We start from the raw sequence: 27,719 nt of genomic DNA, 5'->3' as shown, positions 1-27,719 counted from the left end.
CTGCTGAACGGACCCCAGGACAGATCTTGGATTAAAAGCAGCTATGTGAAGGTAAAAGTAGTTTGGGGGGTCAGATTGTGGGTACAGAGTCGCTTAAACGGTTTCACACTACTTATTTAGCTCATATATTGCTGTCCATTATTAACAGGTTTCTTCTAATGCACCGTATATTTGAACTTGTTTTTCTTCTTTGCTATATAGACCTTTATCCCTACAAAGGATTTCCAAGCAGGTTTGGACAGAAATGAGAAGACCTTTCAAGCAAAAATGCTAGAGATTTTTAAAAAGGTTAGCAATGACCACTTGTAAGTGTACCTGTTTTTATAACTTTCAAAATCTAAACCAAAAGTACCGTATTTTCCGGTGTATAAGACAACTTTTTAACCCTGAAAAATCTTCTTAGAAATCGTGGATCGTCTTATACGCCAGGTATGGTTGCCCCATAGGGCAGGGGAGCTCAAAAATGGCCCCATCCCCACTGTACTATAAGACTACTATAAAAAAAAAAAAAGCAAACAGTTCACTCACCTTGGGCCCATTACCGGCATCGGCACGTTCCCTGTCCCATTTCCGGCGCAGGCAGTGTAAAGTAAACTGCCTGAGCCGGGGATCCCCGAAGCTCTGCCGAGCAGCCGAGCGTCTCATTGGAGAAGCTCGGAAATGTTCGGCTGCCGGGAGAGCTTTGGGAGAATGACAGAGGCTCTGGATGTACCTGAAGCCTCTATCATTCTCCAGAAGCTCTACCAGCAGCCAAGCTTCTCCGATGAGACGATTGGCTGCTCGGGAGAGCTTTGGGGATATGGGGCAGACTGGGGGGTCACTGAGGGGGCATGGGGCAGACTGGGGGTCACTGATGGGGCAGACTGGGGGTCACTGAGGGGGCATGGGGCAGACTGGGGGTCACGCATGGGGCAGACTGGGGGTCACGCATGGGGCAGACTGGGGGTCACGCATGGGGTATGCGGGCCTCAGGCAGGTACGGTAAAGTGTCAGGTCCGGAGAGAGTTGCAGGACGGTGAGATGCAGTGAGATTCACGCTCTCGCTCTCTTCCTGGCACACGTGCAGGTCCCCGGTCTGTGGAGGAGGCGGCAGGGATTGCAACAGAAGGAGATAGTGTCGCTGCCCGCTGTACAGCTTCAGGACCCGCAGCAGCGCTATCTCCTGATGCAATCCCTGCTGCGTCCTCCACAGACCGGGGACCTGCACGTGTGCGAGGAAGAGAGCGGGATGCAGCTCAGCGGGGCTCTGCTGTGTAAGGGGCGGGGACAGGTCAGCCGCGGCTCTGTGAAGAGGCTGGAGCCGCCGATGCTGCCTCTTTCCTGACTGGTGGCCCTGCACCTCACCTCGCCGTCCTGCAACTCTCCCCGGACCCAACACTTTACCGCAGCGGTCGCCCGCAATGATTTTTTGTGAAAATCGAATTTACGATTTTCACAAAAAATCAAATTGATTTTAACTGTCTGGGCGAATTAATCGAATTAATTTGATTAATCGCCCAGCCCTAATCTCTGGTAAGTTCAGCTTTGTTTTACAGCATAACAACAAAAAATAATGAATGTAAATTGCAAACTTCTTTTATTTCACATCTACTGTTGATTTCGATTTTAAAAGTTTTAACGACAGGGACACTTTAAAACGAATAGCCTTCTATATTTTAAATTTATGACCCTTCCAAGAGATACCAAAAATTTTCATGCTCTGGGAACTGGCATACTAGTGAAGGAAAGGAATGAAGCACATCAGTGGACCTTAATGGAGCTATAATGCTGGTGTGCTTTAAAGAAGTATATATGGTAGCATCTCCAAGATGATGCTGGGAGCAGGGAAACTGTATGAATATGTGCAGCACTGCAATGACACAGCCGTGCAACTGCTTCATTGCAGCGCCGTGCATATTCATACCGTCTCCGCCCACTGCATCATTTTGCATATTCTGCCATGCCGGGGGTGGATTCCACTACAGGCCTTCCACACCTGTGTCGTCCATAAAACAGGGAACATGGGAATTAGGCCTTCATGGCCACAGATGTAGTGTAAATGTGGGTCGATCTGTGCGTTTGTCAGCTGATCTCTGGCTTCATTACACGGGGTGATATCTGCCTTTACCTTCAGTTTATGCAAATGACTGACACAACAGGCTTTGTCCTGGAGCGGGGAATATTTTATTCAGTCTTATTATATATTTCTTCATACCTTTTTAGTCAGGTATTTCATGTCTTTTAATAGACTGGCATACCATGTTAATACATTCTTATTTTTCCTAAATCTAGTTTGACCATCCTTTTGTGAATGATTATATTGTAAATATTGAAGATTTTACATTTGAGACACCACAAGGTAAGAAAGGTTTCATCCTTTATAGTTATTCATTACACAAATAGAGATTGATTTCTTCATTTTTGTTCATTGTTATATATACACAGCAGGCAAAATAAGAATTTGATACACTGCTGATTAAGCAAGTTTTCTCACCTACATAGAATGAAGAGGTCTGTAATTATTATCGTAGGTACACTTCAACTGTGAGAGACAGAATCTATAAAAAAAAATCCAGAAAATCGCATTGCATGATTTTTAAATAATTTTGCATTTTATTGCATGAAATAAAATACAAGTTTGCACTCACTACACTACACTCTTTGAAACTGTGGTCACAGCTTTCTTCAGATCATTGATCAGCTCCTCCCATGTAGTTCTAGGCTGATTCCTGACCTTTTTCGGAATCCTTCTTACCTCACGATGCGAGATCTTGCATGGAGCCTCAGACAAAGAACAATTGACAGTCATCTTGTTTTTCTTCCATCTTCTAATTATTGCGCCAACAGTTGTTGCCTTCTCACCAAGCTGCTTACCTATTGTCCTGTAGCCCATCTCAGCCTTGTGCAGGTCTACAATTTTGTCCCTGATGTCCTTAGACAGCTCCTTGGTCTTGGCCTGGTGGAGAGGTTTGAGTATGATTGATTTTGTGTGGACAGGTGTTTTATATACAAATAACAAGGTCAAACAAGTGCAGTGAATACAGGTAACGATTGCAGAGTAGGAGGAGCTTCTTGCTTGTTGGTAGGGGATCAAATACTTATTTCATGCAGTAAAATGCTAATTAATTATTTAAAATCATATAATGTGATTTTCTGTTTTTTTTTTTTTTTTTTTTTTTTTTATATAATAGACTCTGTTTCTCACAGTTAAAGTGTGCCTGTCATTTGTAAAAACTTTTGACATGTCATAGAGACATGTCAAATGTTTCGATCAGTCTGGGGTCTGAGTGTTTAAACTGTACTGATCGGGAGTTACAGCAGGGAGAGGACCGCACTGCAGCGTATCCTCTCCCCGCTCTGTGTAAGATAGAAAGAGTCAAGCAAACAAATAGTCTTTTTGCAGCAGCACAAAACAAAGAGAGTGGGTGCCCGCCTCACCAAACCGGACCCAGGTCTGGAGACAATCCAAAGTAAAGAAGCATGGAGACAGCACTTTCCAAAAGAATGTGCGTTTTAATGCACACCAGTGCGCGACGTTTCGGCTCTATTGTAGCCTTTTCACCTGCTTGAAAAAGGCTACAATAGAGCCGAAACGTCGCGCACTGGTGTGCATTAAAACGCACATTCTTTTGGAAAGTGCTGTCTCCATGCTTCTTTACTATAAAAAGAGTCAGGCGCCATAGACTTACATTATGAGCCTGACTTTTTTTTTTTTTTTTTTTTTTTTTACAGAGCGGACCTCGCTCGCTTGTTCTTCCAGTCTATCTGAACACTCGGACTGATCAAAACTTTTGACATGTCTCTATGACATGTCAAAAGTTTTTACAAACGACAGGTACACTTTAAAATAGACCTATGATAAAAATTCCCTATATATCTTTGCCTTATTCACTCAGAAGTCAGTGCAGAATCGGCCGATTATCGCTCCGTGGAATAGAGCGAACGATCAGCCAATGATCGTGTCATCGGCTGATCGTTCATTTAGGTTCAAACCTAAACTCATGGGCCGCCACACGCTCATCGCTACGGGTAATAGCTGACACGGAGGGCGACCAACGATTTCACAAACATCATACATTGCCTGTCCGGGCTGCAGGTCTTCTCCTTCTACCAGTCCCACGCGGCAGCATCAGCTTCAGAGCGGCCTGTCTGAGCTGACAGAGCGCTAAGCCAATCACTGGCCAGGACCGCGGCGGCCAGTGATTGGCTGAGCTTTCTGTCAGTTCAGACAGGCCGCTCCGAAGCTTCTGCAGCGCAGGACCGGGAGAAGGAAAAGACTTGTAGCCTGGACAGGTAATGTATGAAACAAGGGCTGCAAGGACATCGGTAACGATGTCCCTGCAGCCCTTGCTAACGATTGTCGGGCTTTGGAATAGTAAACGAGCGCCGATCTAGCAGATCAGCGCTCGTTCACATTGTTCATCGGGCCCTGGTCGGCCCGTGGAATAGGACAATAAGCCAGTTCTAGTTTACACTAGTTTGATAACTAACTACCCTGGTGTCTGACTGGCCATTTATGTTAAGAGGCCCCCCTGCTCTTACCTGCTCGGCTTGTGTAATAGCTCCGGCGGGGAGTATGGAATAGCGAGCACTGATCTGACAGGTTGGCATTTGCTTGCACCTGCTGATCGGCCCGTGTAATAGGGGCTTTAGTTTGGGGTAGACAACCTCTTTAATTTTGGGATAACCCCTTAATAGCCTGAGTTAGATAGGCTTTCCTGGTACCATAGCATTAGCAGAGTACTTAAAAAACTCTAACAGCAAACAAAATATCACCTTCCTCTGGGATGTGATCAGCTAGTGGCATTCTGCAGGGAGCCATACGGAATTACAGGTATTTGTCAAAGTGGATAAACACTTGGTGCTTTGCTTACTAAGTTGGGAATTTTAAGGGTCTAAATGTTGAAACAGTTAATTACTTCTCTGAAAGAGAATGAATATGATAATATGGTAATACTGAATACATCTAATTCATATGCATTTTTATTCCAGGTCGACGTAAATGGAACTTCGAAATAAATATGTCTGAAAATGTGGTACTTATTTATTTTTTTGTATATTTTTGTAGTTGTATTTGTTTAGGTAAAAACTTACTGGCCTAAATAGGGCTGAAAATACTGGGAGACATTTATCAAACATGGTGTAAAGTGAAACTGTCTCAGTTGCCCTTAGCAACCAATCAGATTCCACCTTTTATTCCTCACAGACTCTTTGGAAAATGAAAGGTGGAATCTGATTGGTTGCTGGGGGCAACTGAGCCAGTTTCACTTTACACCATGTTTGATAAATCTCCCCCAATGTGTGTGATTCTAGACCTAAGGATCTATTCCACCAACAGATCTGACAAAGATTTGAAGCCAAACCCAGGAACAGACTATAAACAGGAAACGGGTCATAAAGGAAAGACTGGATTTCTCCTCTTTTCAAATCCACTCCTGGGTTTGGCTTCAAATCTTTGGCAGATAATCTGTCGTCAGATCTGTTGGTGGAATAGGGCCATTATGGTTGGAAATTTGTTTGTATAACTTGATGGGTCTGCCATAGAAGCTCTCCATTCTGGTACATAGTATGAGAAGAACCATGTGCCATAATGGGACATTTAAAAAGGTGTCTTCCTAATTTAATTAGTCAAAGACCCTTTCTCCCTAAAATGTTGAAAATTATTACAAAACAACCACGCTAGCAGTATTTACACACATTTCTAACACTATAGAATTTGGATATCTTCTGTGAGTTTTTCTCTACTGTTTCGAGCAGAGCTTCTCAAACTTTTTCTGCTAGAGCCTCAACCAGTAGACCTACCTGATACCTGGGCCTCACCAGACAGACCAGGGGGAGGTCAGGTCCTAACCACCTATGGTGGAAAACCATGAAAATGTTTAATTTTGCTCAGTCTAAACTAGAAATTGTTGCAGACATAGAAAGATCAGACTCCAGAGCTGTACCTCACCAACAACTAGGGGGCACCTCGCTCTTGAGGCCTGGCTCACTGTTTGAGAAACTCTGGCTTAAAGGAGAAGTCCCATTAAAGTTAAAAGAAAAAAATCAGAGGCAGGCAGAGGAGTGTGGGAATGTAATAAAGAAGTATACTTGTCCATTCCTGTGCCCTTACAGCACAGCCTTCCCAATATAGTCATGCTGCCAGCTTTCAGCACTTCCTGCTGCTAAAATTTCACATACCCGGCTGATGGTTTGCTTTGGGGCGGGACACTGCTGCAGTTACTGAATGGCTAAGCGGCAAGCCTTCAGCCAGTCTGTGACGTTGCAGCAGGAGGAGTTGGGCCATGATGTACACGTAAAACCAGACAAAAATTACTTCCACCAGCTGCGCAGAAGAGGTGAGAGCAGCGCTATAAGGGCACTGGGATAAGTAAGTTTACATTGCTTATTATGTTTCTGCACCCCCTCCTTTAAAGCAGTACTGTAATTTTAAAAAACCTTTCAAATGACATGTAGACTTGTCAAAAGTTTTGAATGGTCTGTGTTCTCAATGCTGAGGCCCCTACCAATCTCTGTACATAGCCAGAAGAAGCGCGCAGCAATGTGCTTCACTCTGTGCTGAACATTGTATGTTAAATATATTGTAAAACTCATAGTGTATCAGATAATTACATTACCCAAACCCACTGGTCACGTGACCTTTCACGAGAGTAATTTCCAAACTTTTGTATATCAACCAAAGAAAAAAATTGCAGAACTAATACGTGAATAAAACATATTTCTTTATTTAAATCAATAATAAATTACAAAAATGATCACCATGAGATACACAGTCACATATACCCCACTGACATCCTTCCCCCTCTCCAGTTTTGTACTTCTGTGTATCTCATGGTGATCATTTTTGTAATTTATTATTGATTTAGATAAAGAAATATGTTTTATTCACGTATTAGTTCTGCAATTTTTTCTTTGGTTGATATTTAATATTTTGAATTGCAAATGTATTATTTTGTGGCAGACTTTTTTTGGGTTTCAAACTTTTGGTGACGTTGTGTTTTCTATCCCCGCTTGTCTGCCAGCTCCTGGAATGTTATGTTAATCTGGCGCTGTGCTTACAGCAGGCAGGACTAGAAGGGTTGGGGACGGGTGGAGACGGGTGGGGACTGGAGCAAACTCAGATGAGCAAACTCAAATGTTTAATGCCCCTATTCCACCGGTCTTTAAGAGGAGCAAACGAGCGCTCTCAGCGCTCGTTTGCTCCTCGTTCCCCGCTCGCCGCATACGAACGACATTCGTTCCGTGGAATAGGGCCTTTAGTGTGTGCTGTGGCCCTGCTCTGGTGATAAGCAGAGACAGCAGACGGCATCACTGTCAGGAAACTGTCAGGGTTAGAGGAGAAGCTGGGGGAGGGGTGGAGCTATCCGGTAGGAGGAGACACTGTGGGTATAGGAAAGACTGGCTGCGACATGACACTTGGAGTGGAAATACTAACAGGAAGTGATGCAACCCAGACAGAAGGGTTGTAAACAAAGAATCGTTGAGAATTTTAGCATGGTGGAATTAAAGGGGTACTCCAATGGAAAAAAAAAATCTTTCAAATCAACTGGTGTCAAAAAGTGACAGAGATTTGTAATTTTACTTTAAAAAAAAGAAAAAATTGTCTTGCAGTACTTCTCGGCTGCTGTATGTCCCGTATGAAGTGGTGTACTCTTTCCAATCTGACACAGTGCTCTCTGCTGCCACCTCTGCCCATGTGCGGAACTGTTTAGAGCAGTAGAAAATCCCTATAGAAAACCCTCTCCTGCTCTCCAGGTTGGAAAGAACAAACCACTTCCTGCAGGCCATACAGCAGCTGATAAGTACTTACAAATCTCTGACACTTCCTGGCACCAGTTGATTTGAAAAAAAAAAGAAAAAAAAAGTTTTGCTGGAGTACTTAAGCTATATACATCAGGGTAACTGAGATAATACATAGAGGATTCTTTCTGAACTTTAGTTTAAAAAATGGCTTTAAATTATCAAATTCTAATGAGTGTTCTTTCATACTACCTCATTCATTTCTTATTTTCTTATCCTAATGTTGTGCTTTATTACAGAACTCCGACAGAGTTGTTAGTGCAGAGCACATCCAAGGTAATGACTATTTTACAGTTTATTTGTCCCATAAGACTTTTTAGGGCTAATGCAGACATCTGCAAAAACCCGTCCGTGCATGGACGTTGTCTTGCGTAGTGGACCTTGGAGCTCCCAGCATCATGATTAATTATGATGTCGGGAGCTTCGATACTGTTTGAAAGTTTGCGCTAGTGTCTATCACATCCCATTGTACCCAAGGCTATAGCCTACATATAAGTATACGTGTTAGGCCGGGTTCACACTGAGCAAAACTAGCGGAATACCGTTCGCCTCCCTCTCATAATGTGAGTCTATGGGAGGCGCGCGCTGCTATTCTCACAGCGTCTCTCCGCGCTGAAGAATGAACATGTTCATTCTTCAGCGCAGACAGAGCAGGAGGAAAAAAACTAAAAACACAAAAATGAAAATTTGCCTGGCTGTAAAGGCTATTTTTAGCCTGGTCCTGAAGAGTTTAAGGTGTTAATATTTGCCCGTGCTTTTGGTCATGTTGTTTTTTTCTGTTGATCTCTCTTAGAAACTGAAGACTTTGAGGAAACTAATTTGACAGAGTCTGAGGTAAATATTACTATATATTATATTGAGTGATTCTTATTGAAGTTCCACTCTGCATAGAGTACTAAGAATGCTATGGGCTATAGCCACTAAATAAACTTGATGAACTTATATTAGTTTATACTATTTAGATTGTTTGCAGTAAAAAAAAAAAAAAAAAAAAAAAAAAAAGGAATGAGCTATTCATTAGGTCACCAATCTTTCAGCAAAGTCAACCCTTAAACCTTTCACTGCCAAGCGTTTATGGGAATTTTGTACCTCCAGTAGCCATAACAGTACAAATAACACTGAAAAAAAACAATATAATAATAAAAATAATTCACACTAACCCCCCCCCCCCCCTCCCCCCATACACACACATTTTATATACCGTATTCCGGTATATGAGACGACCCCTGACTTTTAATAAGATTTTTAGGTCTTTATCTTATACGCCGGAAAATTTTAACCCCCGCCTGACCGCTGCAGGGCTCCAGCTAATAAACTTTCCTGTGGTCAGGCGGGAGTTTAAATTTTCCGGGTTAACTGAAGTTGAAGGGAAAAAACCAACTCACCTGTGACCCGTTCCCGGCAGCCAGGCGTCTCCTGTCATGTTCCCAGCGCAGGCAGTGTGATGCAGAGACACTACCTGCGCCGGGAACATGACGGGAGAAGCGCGGCTGCCGGGAACGAGTCATAGGTGAGTTAAATTGTTTTTTTTTTTATAGTGATCGCTGCATACGGTGGGGATGCGACCATTTTTTGAGCTCACCCATGGTATGCGGTGACCATACCCGGCGTATAAGACGACCCCTTACTTCTCAGAAGATTTTTCAGGGTTAAATAGTCGTAGCATTGGGATTAAACTCTTAATACAACGAAAAAGGAAACTAAATTTACCCTTTACACCTGTGTAGAGATGTCAGAATGCAAAAAGGAGGTGACAGTGTCACTTTAAGGCTGCATTCACACGTACCGTATTTGCAGCGAAATCCACTGAGATATGTGGTACAGTTACGCCCTATGGCTCTATATTTTCGCAGCAGATTGGTTAAGAAGGATGTGGCTACATTTTCAATCATCTGCCGGGGCTTTATAGAAGATAGTACGCACACTTATTGGCTGAGCCAAGTGACCTTGGGAGTCAGTGACTTTGGGAGCCTTAGAAGCAGATGGGAGCGCAGCCAGATAATGTATTATCTTGTTTAAAGCAGGGTTTCTCAACCTGCAGTACGCGTGCCCCAGGTTGAGGGGGTACGCCGGAGGTGGGGGGAAAATAAACTTTTGCTTTGGGTGCCGGGACATTACTAAGCAATGTCCCAGCACCAATCACCGTGGCAGCTCTCTCCTTCCTTCCCCCAGCAGCTGCTCAAGAGAGTTCTGTGTGGGAAAGGGCTTGGTGAGGCTGCTGGGGGAAGGATGAAGTCACAGCAGCAGCAGCCTCCGGTGGACCTTTCTTCCCCCGCGTTACTTGGCAGGCAGAGAGGAGATGTGACGGCGGCTGATGTCCCAGCAGGCGGCCAGTGGACCAGCGGGGACTCAAAGAAAGTCAGTGGCGAGGGGGTCGTGGTGCGTGGGGACTTGGAGATGGGGGCACCCCCCCCCCCCCGTGTCTACCAGCTGCTGTCGCGGCTTCTCCCCAGTCAAGGGACCGGGAAGAAGAGGCTGCGGCGGCAGCCAGTGGACGTGGGGGGCCCTATCTTCTGGTCCACAATCCACTGCTGCAGGAGCCCCGGGCGGGGGGAGTCCCCGCGCACTACGACCCTGTCGCTGATGTGGTTCCCTGACCGGGACCTGGCAAGACCCCTCTCAGACCCCTGGCACACCCCCCCTCCCTGAATAGCAGTTTCTCCCCCATGCCAAATCCACCCCTTATCACTTCCTCTCTACTCCCTCCACATCCTTTCAACCCCCTCCACCTCCTCTCCCCTTCCACCTTCTCCTCTCCCTCCTCACCTTTCTTTCTTCCTCTCCCCCCCTACATTCCCTCTCTCCTCCTCTCCCTCATTACCTCTTTTCCTCGCCTCTCTCCCCCCCCCCCCTTTACCTCCCCTCTCTTCACCCCTCACCCCTCTGTCGTCCTCTCTCTCCCCATCACCTCCACTTCTTCTTCCCCCTTACCCTCTTGTCCTCTCCCCCATCACCTCCTATATCCGTCCTCTCCACCATCATCTTCCTATATCCCTCCTCTCTCCCCCTTAACCCCTTTACCTCCTCTCTCCCCATCACCTACTCTTTACCTCCTCTCTGCCCCCTCACCTCTGTTACCTCTCCCCCTTCACCTCCCCCCACCCTCTCTTGTCTTCTCCCCCTCACCCCTCTCTTGTCCTCTCCCCCATCACCTCCTCCTCTCTCCCCTCACCCCCGTTTCCTCCTCTTCCCCCTCACCCTCTCTTGTCTTCTCCCCATCACCTCCTCTTTACCTCCTCTCCCTCCAACCCCTTTTTCACTTTTCTCTTCATCTTCCCCTCACCCCTTCTACCTCCTCCCTCTTCCTCTCCTCACCCCCTTCATCTCCTCTCTCTTCCTCTCCCCCTGACCTCACTCTGCAGCCCCGGGCTTGGACGTGTATTTGAGGGGCCTGTATGTTAGAAAGCCCCACAAAGCACCCCATTTCAGAAACTGCGCCCCCCACACTCTGCAAAAGCATATCCAGAAAGTTTTTTAACCCTTTAGGGGAGTCACAGAAATAAAAGCTAAGTGTGTAAGAAATTAGAAAATTTTAATTTTCTGTGCAGAGATTTTATTGTAATCCAATATTTTTCATAATTATAAACCTATTACCAGAGAAATGCACCCCAATATTGATTGCTCCGTTTCTGCAGTTTATAGAAATACCCCATATGTGGCCCTATTGCGCTATTTGACGCAACCACAAGCCTCAGATATAAAGGAGCGCCTAGTGAATTTCAATGCCTCTGTTATATTTGGTCATTTCTGACTGTACCACTTCAGGTTGGCAGAGGCTCTGGGGTGCCAAAACCTAAAAAACACCCCTAAAGGGACACCATTTAGAAAACTACACCCCTCAAGGAATGTAACAAGGGGTGCGGTGAGCATCTGGACCCCACAGGTGCTTCACAGATTTTCCGAACAATATGGCGTGAAAAAAGACAAATTTATTTTTTACACTAAAAAGTTCTAGCCTTCAATTTTTCATTTTCTTAAAGGGATAAGAGGAAAAAAAAGAAACAAAATGTGTAGCGCAGTTTCTCCCGAGTACGGAAATACCCCACATGTGGCGATAAAGTGCCAAGGGGGCGCAGGACGAGCCTCCAAAGGGAAGAAGCGCCAATTGGCTTTTGGAAGCTGAATTTCGCTGGAAAGGATTTCAAGGGCCATGTCACATTTACAGAGCCCTCGTGCTGCCAAGACACTGGAAACCCCCCACAAGTTACCCCATTGTGGAAACTACACCCCTCAAGGAATCTAACAAGGGGTTCAGTGAGCATATGGACCCCACTGGTGACGGGCACAAATGTGGAAAAATGTGACGTGAAAGGGAATATTTTCATTTTTTCACTTTCATGGCACAAATGTGCCCGTTACCAAGGGGTCAATATCCTCACTGCACCCCTTGTTAGATTCTTTGAGGGGTGTAGTTTCCAGAATGGGGTCACTTGTGGGGGGTTTCCAGTGTTTGGGCAGCACGAGGGCTCTGTAAATGCAACATGGCGTTCATCATCTATTCTAGCCAAATCCAACCTCCAAAATCCAAATGGCGCTCCTTCCCTTCAAAGGCTTGCCCTGCGCCCACATGGCACTTTATGTCCACATGTGGGGTATTTACGGACTCAGGGGGAATTGCTCTACACATTTTGTTTTCTTTTTCCTCTTTTAACCCCTTGTGAAAATGATAAATTCAAGGCTAAACCAACATTATAGTGTCAAAAATTTAATATTTCATTTTCACGCCACATTTTTCCACATTTGTGCCCGTCACCAGTGGGGTCCATATGCTCACTACAGTCCTTGTTACATTGCTTGAGGGGTGTAGTTTCCATAATGGGGTCACTTGTGGGGGGTTTTAACTGTCTTGGCAAAACACAGGGGCCTTTTGAATGCAACATGGCCCCTCGAAATCCATTCCATCCAAATCCAGCCTTCAAAAACCAAATGGCGCTCCTTCCCTTCGGAGGCTTACCCTGCACCCGCATGGCGCTTTATGTCCACATGTGGGGTATTTCCGTACTCAGGTGAAATTGCGCTACACGTTTAGTGTTTTTTTTTTTTTATCTTTTAGCCCCTTGTGAAAATGAAAAAATCATGACAAGATTAATGATTTAGAGTAAACATTTTACAAAAATTACACTAAATTTTGGTCTAGCCTTGATTTTTTCCATTTCCACAAGGGGTTAAAAAAGATAATGAACACAAAACGTGTAGGGTAGTTTCCCCTGAGTACGAAAATACCCCACATGTGGGTATAATGTGCCATATGGGCACAGGGCAAGCCACCAAAGGGACAGAGCGCCATTTAGAGGCTGGAATGGAGGATGGAGGCCATGTCGCTATTACAAAGCTCCTGTGCTGCCAGGACAGTAGAAACCCCGACAAGTGACCCCATTCTGGAAACTACACCCCATAAGGAATCTAACAAGGGGTGCAGTGAGCATTTGGACCCCACTGGTGACGGGCACTTACGTAGAACATGTGCCGAGAAAATAAAAAATACCACTTTTTTTCATTTTCACGTCCCAAATGTGGCCGTCACCAGGGGGCCATATCCCCGCTGCCCCCCTTGTTAGATTCCTTATGGGGTGTAGTTTCCAGAATGGGGTCACTTGTGGGGGGTTTCTACTGTCCTGGCAGCACAGAGGCTTTGTAATTGCATCATGGCATCCTCTAATGGGAATGGCTGCCATACCTATTTAGCTGGGGAAAAGGGATTATTCTAATTTATTTGGGGGTATTAGGCCAATTATTGGTTTATAAGGTTGAAAATGACAGGTGTCCATCAAACTCAATCTGTGTTGATCCAGAGGAAGGCAAAAAACCCTCGTGAGGCAGACGACAGTAGCCTGATCACAGGGGAAAAATTCCTTCCTGACTCCATAATGGCGATCAGAATAATCCCAGGAATCCACGTGACCCCTGAAATAAGGATAAGGGAAAGAATTTAGACAATGTGGAACCCCAATGATGTGTGGTATGCCTTGAAGCGATCCAGTATGCAGAGGCCGGGGGGATCAGGACAGGTGTCCGCTCCATGGCTGCTAAATATTAGGGCTCTATTACTGCTTCTGATATTTTCGGATCGTGCCGCAAGTTACAGTAGCTCGGGCAGCGAGAGACCGGAAGAGGGGGTGCTGGTATAAAAGTTATCCCCGTACAGGTGGTAACCTTTATCCAGCAGTGGGAAGATCAGTTCCCGGACGATCTTCCCGCTTGTTCCGAGGATGGGGGGGAGGGGGCATCTGGGGCTGGATTCGGGTGTCCCTTCCTACATACACTCTAAGGGTACGTGCACACTGCGGAATCGCGACAGATAACCCTTCGTGCATTCCACAGCTGGCACCCACCGGCGGAGTGATGCAGGCGCACGTCTCCATCCGTGTCATAGACTTCATTTTATGCACGGGCGGGTTCCGCTCTCCGTCCAGCGTGTTCATTCTTTGGATGGACGATGGAATCCGCCCATGCTTAGATTGGAGTCTATGACACGGGTGGAGACACGCGCCCGCATTAGTCCGCCGGCGGGTGCCAGCTGTGGAATGCACGAAGGGTTATCCTTCGCCATTCCGCAGTGTGCACGTACCCTAAATCTGTAAGTGTACCCTGAGGTACTCTCAGAGTTTGTAGAATTTTACGCCATACCGTGATCTCTTATTGGGACGGTACTGGCGGAAAAGACGTGTCTGGGGGGCAGCGTACGCTACGCTACCCCCAGACACGTCACTGGATGATGAGGATGAATGGAGGAACGAAGGATCCCCCCATTCATCCTCACTGGCTGTTTCGGTGTCGGAGGCAATAATAACGTATCCCTCTGATGCCGAAACCACCCTGGGGGCCATTTTTATACGGGGATTGGTATATGGGGTATGTAAATGTGTAGTGGTGTAGTGTAAAACTTTATTCAATGTAGTGTGGTGTAATGTAGTGTTTTTTTACAGTAAGTATAAAAAAAAAACCTACACCAACAAAGGAGTTGCTGATAAATCCCGCACTTATGTGCGGCACTTATCAGCAGACCGTGGCAGTAGAATATAGAAAAAAAACACCCTACGCCAAAAAGGAGGAGTTTCTGATTAGCAGCGCACTTTCGAGCGATGCTGATCAACACTTAGCGACGATAGGGTGCGGAAAATAGAAAAAAAAAATTTGGAAAAAAAAAACTTTTTCTACATTCTGAACATCCCTGTAGCTGCTGATAAGTGTATTACACATATCAGCCGCTAGAGGGCAGCAGAGCGCAAAATCCGGAAAAAGACGTGGCTGGAGCCGAAAAAAGCCGATGGGACCGCCGGAAATAGCCTAAGACCCGACGGAATGACGGAGGACGCCGCGAACCCGGAAGACGCCGATCAGGACCCCGGGACAGGTGAGTAATGTACAAATATCTGCTCTGGACCCCTCCAGCTACCTAGCTGGGGGGTCCAGAGCAGGTATTTACTATTTTTGTGGACTCTGATCGCCGTGCCACCGGCCCGATCGCAGTGAACGGCCGGCCGTTCACGGCGATCGGGCCGATGGCATCCGTGACCACCATTACTTTTTACAGTAATGGCGGTTGGTGCCGACCTCGGACAGCACCGACCGCCATTTTTTACGGGTCATCGAGTCACCGATGACCCGGAAAGGTTCCAATCGCCGGTATTGGCTGATCTGAATTGATCAGCCAATAGCGGCGATCGGAAGCCCGTGGGGTGTTAACCACCCCCCGTACCGAGAAGCTAAGATGGCCTGCTATGATTTATAGCAGGCCATCTTCCCCGATCGCTGTGTGCGAACACACAGCGATCGGGGAAACATCGGGCGTAAATTTACGCCCTGATGCGTTAAATACCAGGGGGCGAGGGCGGGGGTTAAAAAAATACCTTTAAATGATCAAAATCTAATGAGTGTTCTTTCATACTACCTCATTCATTTCTTATTTTCTTATCCTAATATTGTGCTTTATTACAGAACTCCGACAGAGTTGTTAGTGCAGAGCACATCCAAGGTAATGACTATTTTACAGTTTATTCGTCCCATAAGACTTTTTAGAATGCACACATCTGCAAAACTCCGTCTGTGCATGGACGTTGTCCTGCGTAGTGGACCTTGGAGCTCCCAGCATCATGATTAATTATGATGTCGGGAGCTTCGATACTGTTTTAAAGTTTGCGCTAGTGTCTATCACATCCCATTGTACCCAAGGCTATAGCCTACATATAAGTATACATGTTAGACTGGCTCTTCACTTGCTATAATTGTCTCTGTTTCTAGATAGAATGCCATTTGAAATTCTTATTAAACTTGATGATCCAGAATACAAAATTTCATTCTATCCAGAAGAGTCATTTTTAGTTAGCAAAGACCCTGTATAATATACTGATAAAAGTAACAGCACATACATGAGTGTAGATATATAGAAGGTCACTATGTGAGAAGCTGTTTGGACCACAATAAAGCAAAAGCTGATTTACTGCAGAGATCGTGTAGCCCTGAAGGCACTGACACAGAGCAATCGCTCTATTCGGCCTATTAATTGTTAAAATGGCGCAGTCAAAACTGTGGTATTTGAACACAGTAAATGCAAATTTTTTTGTTTCATTATATGTAAATAAAAAAACACACGCACACAAATTGGGTATAGTTGTAATAGTACTGACCACAAAAATCAAGACAACAACTGCGACCACACCATGAACAACATTAAAAATTCCCCCTAAGATGGTAAAAATAAAAATTATGGTTTTTGGTGGGCAAGCAAAAACCCCAAATTGGCATTTGTCCTTAACCCTTGGCTAGACCTATTCTGTATGGACCCAGCATGGCTGCCGGTGGCTGAATGGCCCATGCTGTATCTATACACCATTTAGTGGTACAGTGCTATGAAAGAGCTGAGCTTGCTTCATAGCAGATGAGGATCGGCGCTGCAGTCCATCACTAACCCTTCTGACGTTGTGAAAATTAAAAAATAAAATAAAAATAAAACGTAAAAATAATTAAAGGAGAAGTCTGGCAAAATTTTTATTAAAGTATTGTATTACCCCTCAAAAGTTATACAAATCCCCAATATACACTTATTAAAGGAAATGCACACAGTGCCCTGTGTGCCTCAGTGCTATACCTCTTAGAAGGTGAGGAGGAAAAAAAATGAAACAAAAAAATTAAAATTTGCCTGGCCGTCCACTTGGCGTCCACTTGGAAATGAGGTTCAATGTGGATAAATGTAAAGTTATGCACCTGGGTACTAATAACCCGCATGCATCATATGTCCTAGGGGGGAGTTACTCTGGGAGAGTCGCTGATGGAGAAGGATCTGGGTGTACTTGTAGATAATAGACTACAGAACAGCACACAATGTCAGTCAGCTGCTTCTCAGGCCAGCAGGAATTGTCATGCATTAAAACAGGCATGGACTCTCGGGACAGGGATATAATATTACCGCTTTATAAAGCTTTGGTGCGGCCCCATCTGGAGTATGCTGTCCAGTTTTGGAACCCGATTCATAAAAAGGACGTCCTAGAGCTGGAGAGGGTACAAAGACGGGCAACTAAACTAATAAGGGGAATGGAGCATCTAAGTTATGAGGAGAGATTAAAAGAATTACATTTGTTTAGTCTGGAGAACAGACGTTTAGGGGAGATATGATTAACTTATTTAAAATATATAAATGGCCCTACAAGAGATATGGGGAAAAGATGTTCCAGGTAAAATCCCCTCAAAGGACAGAGGGCACTGCCTCTGCCTGAAGAAAAAAAGGTTCAATCTCCGGAGGCGACAAGTCTTCTTTACCATGAGAACTGTGAATCTGTGGAACAGTCTACCACAGGATCTGGTCACAGCAAAAACAGTAGAGGGCTTCAAAACAGGGCTAGACAAGTTCTTAGACTAAAATAATATAAATGCATATGTATAGAACCTATTACCCCTCCCCCTTCCCTGTATCCATCCCCTCCTTGGTTGAACTTGATGGACATGTGTCTTTTTTCAACCGTATTAACTATGTAACTATGTATAGGCTATTTTTAGCCTGTATCTGAAGGGGTTAAGGAATTTATATTTGCCCGTGCTTTTGGTCATGTTTTTTTTTTCTGTTAATTTCTTCTTAGAAACTGAAAACCTTTGAGGAAACTAATTGACAGAGTCTGAGGTAAATATTACTATATATTATATTGGGTTGATTCTTATTAAAGTTCCACTCTGCATAGAGTACTAAGAATGCTATGGAGTATACCCATAGAACATGTTTTGGTGGCTACACCAAAAAAAAAATCAATAAACTTCATGAACTTATATTAGTTTATACTATTTAGATTGTTTGCAGTAAAAAAAAAAAAAAAAAAAAGGAATGAGCTATTATTTAGGTCACCAATCTTTCAGCAAAGTCAACCCTTAAACCTTTCACTGCCAAGCGTTTATGGGAATTTTGTACTTCCAGTAGCCATAACAGTACAAATAACACTGAAATTACAATACCAAAAAGAAAATATTTGCACTAACCCCATACACACATTTTATATACCGTATTTAAACGACTTTTTAATAAGATTTTTAGGGTTTGTCTTATACGCCGGAAAATGCAGGGTTGCTAGCTGTAACCCTGCTGCGGTCAGGCAGGGGTTAACCGAACTTGAAGGAAAAAAAAACGACAACTCACCTGTGACCCGTTACGGCAGCCACGTGTCTCCTGTCATGTTTCCGGTGCAGGCAGTGTTATGCAAAGACACTGCCTGCGCCAGGAACATGATGGGAGACGCGCGGCTGCCGCTAAACCGGTCACTGGTGAGTTGAATTGTTTTTTCATAGAGGGTCGCTTCATACTGTTGGGATGCGGCCATTTTTGAGCTCCCCCACCGTATGCGGCGACCAAAGAGTCTAATGATTGGGAAATACCTATACCAGGATACATTTTGTACAGGAATGACGGAGCAGAGAGATCTGGAGGCGGGGTAGCCATTTATGTTAGGGATAGTCTAAAATCGACAGTCATCGAAATACATATAAAGAGCTGGAGACTCTCTGGGTTTGCATGCAGTCCAAAGAGGGATCTGTTTTAGAGATTGGTGTTATCTATAGGCCTCCGGGGACAAAGTGAGAACTATGATAGCATGCTGATGGATGAAATTACTAAATTGTCATTAAAGGGGGACATTGTAGTTATCGGTGACTTGGATTGGAATATCCCTTCTGCACTTACATGTAAAAGAATATAATAGGGACCCTTACAGGGCATCTTGTGAAGTCACCAACCAGAGGAAAGAACATTAGTATTTACTAAAAATTTAGGTTCCAGTGACCACCAGTGTCTATGGTTGACTGCGTCCAATCCCATACTACAACAAGAGTACTGGATTTTAGGAAGAAAATGGGGGAGTATTTAGATAAAGAATTTAGAGGGTGGGATAAAACATCGGGAGCGAAGCACTCAGTGGGCAGAATTAAAAAATGCCATATTAACCTCTTAAGGACATATGACGTACCCCTACGTCATATGTCCTCACTTGCACTTCAAAGCGGGGGCCGCGCGGCGGCCCCGCTTTGAAGTGCCGCGATCCCGGGTGCCGCGAGTAGCCCGGGACCGCTGCTATTAGCGGGCACGGTCTGATCGCCGTGCCCGCTAATTAGCTAATCGGAGGCAGCTGTCAAAATTGACAGCTGCCTCCGATTACCGGAGGCAACGTTTCCCTGGGGGTCTAGTGGGGGAGATCGCTCCTCCGGGGACCTTGTCCCGGAGGAGCGATCTCCGTTACTGATGCCGGCCGGGGACGCGTCCAAGATGGCGCCGTCCTCGGCTCGGCACTCGTTCATTTTCGGCTGCAGCAGCCGAAAGCAAACGAGTGCCGATCTCATGGATCTCTGCAGCACTATCTATGCTGCAGAGATCTCAATGAGAGATCACAGTGTATATACTAGAAGTCCCCCAGGGGGGCTTCTAGTATATGTGTAAAAAAAAAAAAAAAAATGTTGTTATAGTAAAAGCCCCCTCCCCTAATAAAAGTCTGAATCACCCCCCTTTTCCCAGGTTTTAAATAAAAGTAAACAAATAAATAAATAAAACATGTTTGCTATCGCCGCGTGCGTAATCGCCCTAACTATTAATTAATCACATTCCTGATCTCGTACGGTAAACGGCGTCAGCGCCAAAAAAATCCCAAAGTGCAAATTGCGCATTTTTGGTCGCATCAAATCCAGAAAAAATTTAATAAAAAGCGATCAAAAAGACGTATATGGGCAATCAAGGTACCGATAGAAAGATCACATCATGGCGCAAAAAATGACACCTCGCACAGCCCCATAGACCAAAGGATAAAAGCGCTATAAGCCTGGGAATGGAGCGATTTTAAGGAACGTATATTGGTTAACAACGGTTTGAATTTTTTACAGGCCATCAGATACAATATAAGTTACACATGTTCTATATCGTTTTAATCGTAACAACTTGAGGAACATGCATAACAAGTCAGTTTACCCCAGGGAGAATGGCGTAAAAACACATTTCCCCCCAAATAAAAGAAATGCTTTTTTTTTTTTCAATTTCACCACACTTTGAATTTTTTTCTGGTTTCGCAGTGTACTTTATGCAAAAATTCAGCCTGTAATTGCAAAGTACAATTAGTGACGCAAAAAACAAGGGGTCATGTGGGTTTCTAGGTGGAAAAATGCAAGTGCTATGACCTTTTAAACACAAGGAGGAAAAACCTAAAACGTAAAACGAAAATGGGCCCCGTCCTTAAAGGGTAAAGGCAACTAGACTACATTGTGCGAGAAGTTAGCAAAAGTAAAAGGAAAAAGAATCCATTATGGTTTACTAGAGAGATTAAGGCTATTGTAAAGGGAAAAAAGGCAGCGTATAGGAAGTATAAAGGAGACTGGGAATGAAGCTGACAGAGACGTATAAAAGTAAACAGAAGGAGGCAAAGCAGATTATAAATGCTGCCAAAGCCTCAAAAGAAGAAGAAATGGCAAAATCTGTTACTGCGGGGAATAAAACCTTCTTCACATACATAAGTGACAGGAAGAAGAAGAAGAATGGTTGCAGCATTACTAAAATAAGTAATGGGGAGAATACGTTTATTGATGGAGATAAGGCGGTCGCTGACTATTTAAATAGCTTACTTCTGCTCAGTGTTTTTCAGAAGGAGGCCTTCACAATCACAGGATGGTTGGACACAGCATTGCCTCCAGTTATATGGGTTCAGCTCCAGTATTTTCATAGGCTGAAGTTGCCCGTTTAAAGCTGAATAAGGCGATGGGTCCAGATGGCGTCCATCCCAGGGTTCTTAAAGAACTCGGATGTGTGATTGTTGCCCCCCTGACAGATTTGTATAACCAATCCCTGCTAACAGGAGATGTCCCCGATGATTGGAGAACGGCCAATGTTATACCAATCCATAAGGGGAGTAGAGGAAGAGCCCAGTAACTACAGGCCAGTGAGTTTACCATCTGTAGTAGTGAAAATGTTGTAAACTCTTCTAAAAAGAAGATACTGGATCACCTAAGAATCAACAATTTGATGAATCCAAACCAGCATGGCTTTACTGAGGGACGACCATGTCATTGATTTCTTTGATTATGCCACAAAAGTGCTGGATGAAGGTGGGTGCTGTGGATATTGCCTATCTGGACTTCAGCAAAGCCTTTGATACAGTTCTCCATAAAGAGCTGATAGAGAAGTTGGACTTAATCCCTGGATAGTTCAGTGGATTTGTGGTGGCTGAAGGATAACTATCAGAGGGTTGTTGTTAATGGTGTATATTCAAGCAGAGACTGGTTACAAGTGGTGTGCCACAAGGGTCTGTTCTGGGTCCTATTCTTTTTAATATGTTTGTAAGTGACATAGGAGAAGGTTTGGTAGGAAAAGCTTGTCTGTTTGCTGACGACACAAAAGTGTGCAACAGGGTTGATATTCCAGGAGGTGTCAGTAATATGGAAAATGATTGAGGCTTTGCTAGATAAGTGGTCCAAACAGTGGAAATTGAATTTCAATGTTTCCAAATGTAAAATAATGCATTTGGGAGGGAGGGAATCGTCTATCCGAGTATCACATCGGCAGTACTGTTTGGAAAAGACTTCAGAAGAGAAGGATTTAGGGGTAGTGATTTCTGACAGCCTTAAAATGAGTCACCAGTGCAACCAGGCGGTGGGGAAAGCAAATCGTATGCTGGGGTGTATAGCTAGAGGTATAACCAGTAGGAAGAGGGAGATTGTGATCCCGCTGTATAGAGCTCTGGTGAGGCCCACATCGGAATACTGTGTCCAGTTCTGGAGACCTCATCTAAAAAAAAGGACATTGATAAAATAGAATGGGTCCAAAGATGGGCTACAAAAATGGTGGAGGTTGTGAGGCATAAACCATATCAGGAAAGACTTAAGGATTTGAATCTGTATAGTCTGGAGGAAAGAAGGGAAAGGGGGGACATGATTAAAACCTTAAAGTATGTTAAAGGACTAAATAAGGTTCAAGAGGGGAATGTTTTTAGTAAAAAAAAAAAACTGAGTTCAAGAACAAGAGGACACAGTGAGAGTTAGTTGGGGGAAAGATCAGAAGCAATGTGAGAAAATATTATTTTACTCAAAGAGTAGTAGATACCGGGATCAAACTTCCAGCAGAGGTGGTTGGTAAATCTACAATAACATAATTTAAACACGCCTGGGATAAACATACATCTATCCAAAGATAATAAGAAAGAAAATACTAAAAGGATGAATAGATGGACCCAGTGGTCTTTTTCTTTTTTTTTTTTTATGATTCCAAAGGGCTTTATTGAAATATCAGCATTGTACAACAAAAGCTGTAAACCAGAAGCAAACAGTAAAACAGTGGAAAACAGTGGACAAAACAACAGAAGGGCGCTGCAAGCGCAACACTTGACCAGGAGGGTGGTCTAATAAGAAACGCTTATACAGTGTAGTACAGTACAAAATAACGAGGCATGGGTGAATGCTTAACCAGAAGGAGCCAAATCCATGGCGCTAGTTATGATATCGAAAATCATAATTGTAAAGGCATGGGTAGCAAACTGCCATAGGGTGCGCAGGTGGGGGAAAGATGGGGAGATAATGAGTAGAGAAGGGATGACGGGGAGGGGGGGTAGGTCTAGGGAAAGAGGGGGGCGGTAGAGTGGTACGGCCTAACAGGTAGGGAGCGGGAGGAGAGGAAAGAGAGCCAAGGGCCCCATGTGGCGGTGTATTTAGAGGTGTCGGTAGGGGAAGAAGCCAGTAAGTCCTCCATTGTGTTGGATGTGGGTAACTTCAGCAAACCACTCCCCCAGGGTCGGCGGGTCCACAGACCTTCAGTGTCTGGGAATGATGGTCTTGGCAGCCTGTAGTAAGTGGCGTGCTAGAGACTTTTTGAATTTAGATTGAGTCATGGGGAACATAAAGAGCAAGGCAGCCTCAGGTGTGTGGGGTACCTGCACCCGGTGACATCTGCAATAGTTTTGAGCACCACGGACCAGAGGGGTGCAAGACTGGGGCAGCCCCACCAGATGTGCGTCATCGTGCCCTCACCCACCCCCACAGCGCCAGCAGGTATCGGGGACCGAGGGGAACCACCTGTGAAGGGATGTAGGGACCCTATACCACCGAGTCAGGATCTTATAGCAAGTTTCCTGTGCTTTGGTGGCAATTGTAGCTTTGTGAGTTAGGAAGAAGCATTTGGCCCATTGAGGCTCCGTGAACTGTTTCCCCAGTTCTGACTCCCACGCCGTGCAGAAATGAGGTAGAGCTTGCGTTCGGGCAGAAACCATCAGCCATAGATAGCAGAAATGGCATGTGGGGGGCCCATGGTGGAGAGGCAGAGTTTTTCAAAGTCCGTGGTGGAACGGTGTAGCTGCTTGCCCTGTGAACGTCTGGAGGAAGTGGCGTAACTGAAGATGCTCAAAGGGAGCTCGTCTAGAGGGGGGGGGGGCTTCTCCTAGGATAGAAGCCAGGGGCTTGAGAGAGCCGCCAGCTAGGACGTGGTAAAAACGTAGGGGTCGGGATTTGGTGTGGCCAAGAAAAGGGGCAGGTGAAGCAGCCGGCCCAAAAAGCGGATGGTCAGTAATGGGTAGAAGCGGGCCCGCTCTGTCCACCAAGGATTCCTCTGGGCGTACTGATGAGAGAATGGCAAGAGTGTGCCGCGAGGAGAGGAGAGTGTTAGCGGGTCCGATGGGGACCAGGTCCAAGGGAGAGTAGAGAGAGCCTTGGGGCAAATGTCCTGCGCTAGGCGCACCCAGATTTTTGGAGTGTCTATTGTGCACCACGTCAAGCAGTCTGGCGTAGGCACAAGAAAGGTAATAAAGCCGGCAATCCGGGAGACCCGTGCCCCCTAGAAGCTTGGGTCTGGTAAGCAGTCGCCGATTAAGTCTAGGGCGCCCACCGGCCCAGACAAAGGCCCCAAAGCATCTCTGGATTTGGTGCCAATAGGAGGCAGGAATGAAGAGGGGGATGGTCTGCAGGAGATAGAGGAGCCTGGGAAGAAGAGTCATTTTAATGATGCTTATACGCCCGAACCAGGAGAATTCACTCCTGTCCCAGGCCGTCAAGTCAGTGCGGAATCGGGCGAGGAGGGGTTGGAAGTTGGCAGCGAAGAGAGTTGAAAGGTCAGACGGTATTTTTGACGCCTAGGTAAGTAATTCCACCAGGTGGCCACGCGAATGGGAAGGAGGTGCGTAAGCTAGAAACCAAGGGATCTGGGAGAGAAACGTTAAAGCCTCAGACTTGCTTAAGTTGATTTTATAGTTGGACCAGGCGCCGAACTCCGACAGCCGCGCCATCAGTGAGGGGAGTGAGACCCGAGGGTTAGCAATGTAGACCAGCAGGTCATCGGCGAACGCAGAACATTTATATTCCTGGTCCCCTATCACGATGCCGCGAACGTCGGGGTCGGCGCGTATCAGGGCCATAAGATGTTCCATTACCAAGGCGTAGAGGAGAGGGGAAAGGGGGCAGCCCTGTCGCGTGCCATTATGAATGGTGAAGGGATCTGACAGAGATGCATTAATTCTAAGACGGGCAGAAGGAGATTTATAGAGGGCTAGGATCCTGGAGGAGAAAAGGGGGCCAAAACCAGCATGCTGCAGCGTCTGTGCCAGGGAGGACCAGGAGATGCGATCAAAGGCCTTTTCGGCGTCTAGTGACAATATCATCAGAGGCAATTTTCTAGATCTGGCATGATGAATGATGTCCAAAGTCTTAATCGTGTTATCCCTGGCTTCCCTCCCCGGCACAAACCCCACTTGGTCTGGGTGAATGAGGGAAGGAGGAGAGGTTGAGTCTATTAGCTAGCAATTTGGAGTATATTTTCAAGTCTACGTTGAGCAGGGATATGGGGCGATAACTGCCACATGCTTGTGGGTCCTTCCCGGGCTTGGGGATGACGACGACGTGGGCTAGGGTAGAGTGGGGTGGGAAGTGAGAGGTGGAGGAGATAGAATTAAAGGCGGAAAGCATCAGTGGGATAAGGAGCGAGGAAAGATCCTTATAGAATCGGGCTGTGTAGCCGTCGGGGCCAGGGCTTTTACCGTTCGGGAAGTCCGCTATCACCGCAGCAAGTTCATGGGCAGAGAAAGGCTCCTCCAGGGCAGAAACCGTGTCGGGTGAGATTGGGGGGAATGGAGAGGGGGGGGACCGGCTGAGGGGGAGAGAGGGTGTTCCGGCAAATGGTAAAGGTCTGAGTAGAAGGAGTGAAATAGGGACGTGATTTCACTGGTGGAATGAACCGTAAGGCCGCCGCGGTTTTTAAGGGCGGACACGTGTGTTTGGGCTATACGAGATCTTATTGCCCTGGCTAGCATACGGCCGCTCTTGTTCCCGTACTCATAAAATCGGCCGCGGCAGGACTGCAGGTGGCGACCCCAGGAGGCCTCCAGGAGACGCTTACCTCCAATCTGGCCAGCTGGAGGTCCCTCAGGATAGGGAGAGAAAGTGCCCGCTTATGGGCCAGCTCAAGGGAGGATACCTTCTGGAGCGCCAGGGCCAGGGAGCGGGCTTTATCCCTTTTCAATCTAGACCCATGGCGAATCAGAACCCCCCGCAGGACACATTTCATGGCCTCCACTGGGAGAAAGGGGGAGTGGAGTCGTGTTCATGGTCGTGGAGGAAGCCCGAGATGGTGGATTTCAGATCTGCTAGGCAGGCAACGTCTGAGAGCAAGGACTCGTTCAATCTCCACGACCAGGACGACCTGGTCAAGTGGGGTAGGTGTAAGGTGCAGAATACAGGAGCGTGGTCCGACCAGAGAATGCTACCAATTGACGACGAGGACACCCAGGGGAGAGCGTTGTGCTGAACAAGGATATAGTCAAGGCGGCTGTATGTGCCGTGCGGGGGGGAGAAAAAGCTGTAATCACGATCAAGGGGATGTAAAATCCGCCAAGAGTCGGACAATTGGAGCTGCAATAGGGATCTTTTCACTCGCTTAATAGCAGAGTAAGGTATGGCAGATCGCCCCGAAGAGTTATCCAGCTTCGGGTCAAGGGTAAGGTTAAGATCCCCGCAGAGCACTACAGTCCCCCTGACAAAGGGGAGGGAGAGGTCAATTAAGTTCGTGATAAAATCGACCTGGCCCTGGTTCGGGGCATACACATTAATGAACGTGAAATCGCGGCCACCAATAGACAGGGCCAAAACGATGTATCGGGCAGCAGGGTCAATGGTAGTATGGAGAACAGAGTAGGTTAAGGACTTATGAATGGCGATAGCAACCCCTTGGACCTAGAGTCCGGATTATGGCAAAGACCCAGTTAGTGTAGTGTCTATGTTTTATGGCAGGGGCATGTCCGGTTTTAAAGTGGGTTTCCTGAAAGCAAATGAGGTGTACCTTTTTCCTGTGAAGTGGTGCAGGACCTGGGCTCGCTTCTGAGGAGTATTCAGACCTTTTGCGTTGAAGGAGGCTACGTTTAGGTCCGCCATTTGTGCGGCGGAGCAGGGCTGAGAAAGGAAAAGCCGAGGGTCGACCCTGGGGAAGCGATCCACACACACCTGGCGGCTGAGAGCAGATAAAGGGGGGGAGGGGGGAGGAGGAGGGGGGAAGGAAGGGCTGAGAGGGGGGGGGGGGGGGGGGGGGGGGTTGGGGAAGAAAGTTAGACTGAGAAGGAGGAAAAAGAGGAGAAGGGTTAGAAAAGATACTGCTACCTGGTTACATAGGCTACTTAGGGCCGCTGCCGTATATGTAGACGTATATATATATATGTAAATATATGCACCCACATATACGCACAAGAGTAGAAATGCGCAACTGCGTGCAGGGTGCTGCTTAAGTATGTTAACTTGGTATCAGTAATGCAACAAAGAAAAGAAAAGCAGTTATAAAACAACTGCTGCTGTAACTATAACACAAAATATATAGAGAACCAAAGTCCCAGAGTACTCCGGGCAGGACCTCCACCTATGGGGGGGAAGAGGTAGTTAGACAAGCAATGAGGAAACTCCAGCAAGTGGCTCGTGTGTATCAAAAGGTGTGGAGCTAGTACCGCAGGCACGTAACAGGGTGCAAGACTATCGGGTCGGGGGGGGGCACCTAGGGGGGGTAATGAGAGGGTGAGGCCCCTAACTGAATCAGTAGGCTGGGAGTCCTCTGAAGGGTGACGTTGTGAGGCTGAACGGCTGCTCGGGGGCTCCTCAGGCGTCGTCTGGAACGTCTAGAGGAAGGGCTTGTTCTAGGGGCCCTGGAGGTGTTTCTCGGGGTGCTGTTGTTGTGGTCTTTTAGTCGGGAAAGAAGACATCGGGGGCCATTCAGGCAGGTGTGACGTTCGGCAGGTCCAAGTCCTGAGGAAGCCGGGCAGATCATCAGGTGAGCGAAGAGTTAAGGTTCTGTTCCCCTACGTACAGTGAGGGCGAAGGGGAAGCCCCAGCGGTACGGAATGTTCCTATCCTGCAGAACTGTTAGGAGTGGCTTCAAGGCTGCCCTCTGGGCCAGGGTGTGGCGGGAAAGGTCAGAATAAAGGAAGATAGGTGTATCCTTGAAGAGCAATCTTCGCTACGTCTCGCTTTTT

At 46.2% G+C, this 27,719-nt stretch overlaps 1 protein-coding gene across 4 annotated transcripts in view; it reads left to right on the top strand.

The window, feature by feature from the left end:
• LOC138773647 (uncharacterized) overlaps positions 1 to 27,719 on the top strand; it is a 177,846-nt gene that overhangs the window by 26,006 nt on the left and 124,121 nt on the right. For 3 of the 4 annotated variants that reach the window (XM_069954131.1, XM_069954132.1, XM_069954130.1), the window contains exons 2-6: positions 202 to 288; positions 2,272 to 2,338; positions 4,972 to 5,015; positions 8,019 to 8,055; positions 8,573 to 8,613. In XM_069954131.1, the coding sequence (XP_069810232.1) occupies positions 202 to 288; positions 2,272 to 2,338; positions 4,972 to 5,015; positions 8,019 to 8,055; positions 8,573 to 8,613 (276 nt within the window). The remainder of the gene's footprint in view (positions 1 to 201; positions 289 to 2,271; positions 2,339 to 4,971; positions 5,016 to 8,018; positions 8,056 to 8,572; positions 8,614 to 27,719) is intronic. The other variant, XM_069954133.1, reaches the window with a different exon arrangement.

This window comes from Dendropsophus ebraccatus, chromosome 1, assembly GCF_027789765.1.
Source record: "Dendropsophus ebraccatus isolate aDenEbr1 chromosome 1, aDenEbr1.pat, whole genome shotgun sequence".
Classification (NCBI taxonomy): Eukaryota; Metazoa; Chordata; class Amphibia; order Anura; family Hylidae; genus Dendropsophus; species Dendropsophus ebraccatus.
This window is presented reverse-complemented; position numbering and strand designations above follow the sequence as displayed.